The 1,375-nt window shown below is 45.3% G+C and overlaps 1 protein-coding gene across 1 annotated transcript in view; it reads left to right on the forward strand.

The window, feature by feature from the left end:
- The first annotated feature begins 1,099 nt into the window (after positions 1–1,099).
- Positions 1,100–1,375, forward strand: part of LOC111398427 (alanine--tRNA ligase-like) — a 6,820-nt gene continuing 6,544 nt past the window's right edge. The window contains exons 1-2 of the mRNA XM_023025326.1: positions 1,100–1,103; positions 1,238–1,287. Coding sequence (XP_022881094.1) covers positions 1,100–1,103; positions 1,238–1,287 — 54 coding nt within the window. The remainder of the gene's footprint in view (positions 1,104–1,237; positions 1,288–1,375) is intronic.

Raw genomic sequence — 1,375 nt, forward strand, 5'->3', positions numbered from 1 at the left:
GAATTTCATGCATAGGTAATGGATAGAGGTGACAGCTCCCAATTTCTTTAGAGCTAGCCTACCCAATACTCCGTGGTAGCCCGATCCATTGTCAACAACGAGGAACTCCATGAAGTTCATTATAGTTTGGGGAGACTCTCCCATCTCCACTACAAGGGTGATCTTTCCTTTCGGAGTGATGCTATCTCCGATAAATCCGTACAAGGGAGTGGAGGTGGGCGTCAACTCATGGTCCAGTATCATCTTGTCGAAGGTGGACCCGAATATAATGTTGACAGAGCTACCGTTGTCAACTAACATTCGTTTGAGCCCATTCCAGGCTATGACAACTCTCACCACAAGTGTATCACAGTGGGGGTAGTGAAGTCCTTTAGCATCCTCCTGGGTGAAGACAATCGGTGGAACTTGATTCTTCACGGGCGTAATTCCTTTTAGCATTCCATGTTTCATCGCCCACATATGGGCCTCCAAATATGGTATTCACCTCGTGGATAGGGGCCTTATCCTGAGTTTGTCGATTTCTTCGGTGTCTGTGCCCTTCCCTGGGCCTCTCTGCATCATGCTCCCTTCGTCGTGGGGAAACATGCCTTTGACGGGGAGTGGTCTCTTCACGTCCAAGTCAATTCTCATACCTAGATGGGGGCCTGTTCGCCTAGGGTGATTCATTTCTATCCCTGGGGGGTTCTTGTCAAGTACGGTGAGCATAGTCTCAAAATTTGTTGTGTTGTGGCCACAGGACCGGTGGTAAATGCAGTATCTGGAGAGGTTCGAATTTGACCTATTTCTAGGTCCCGAATATCGGCCTCGGTCTCTTTCCTTGCAGGATCCTTGCGGAGTTCTCATCTGCTGGGTGTCAGTGACTGGGTTGATATCCTCATATGCTAAGGTAGGAACAACGTTTAGAGTGGTGGTGGCAAGTGCTTGCCCAGAATTCTCATTACCGGCTTGGTTCATTTGGTAATCTATCAAGTGGAAGGTCGGCTCTCTAGCACGCTGTCTTTACGGAAGTGAGAGGCCTCTACTTGCCTTATTCCTATGCTCAATCAGTTCTTCATTGATGATCTCTCGTCTCATTATATCGAGTAGGGCGTCATAGGTGATGGGTTTTCAAAATTTGTAGAGAAAATTCATTCTTCTTGCTAGCACGAGAAAGGAAACCTTAATCTTACAATCTCGTTTTCTGTGTGAATCACCATTAGAGGTTGAATAATTGTACAACTGTGGGTGGCAGATTAAGGTTGCTGGAATGAAAGAATTACAAAGGAGTTTGCAAAATTAAAGCAGAAGGTTTGCAAATCTCGTAAAAAGTACAACTTTTATCACAATTCCTATCAAATGCAAAGATGAATCCTGAAGGGAATTGAAATCTATTTTA

The sequence above is a fragment of the Olea europaea genome, chromosome 8 (genome assembly GCF_002742605.1).
Source record: "Olea europaea var. sylvestris chromosome 8, O_europaea_v1, whole genome shotgun sequence".
Lineage (NCBI taxonomy): Eukaryota > Viridiplantae > Streptophyta > Magnoliopsida > Lamiales > Oleaceae > Olea > Olea europaea.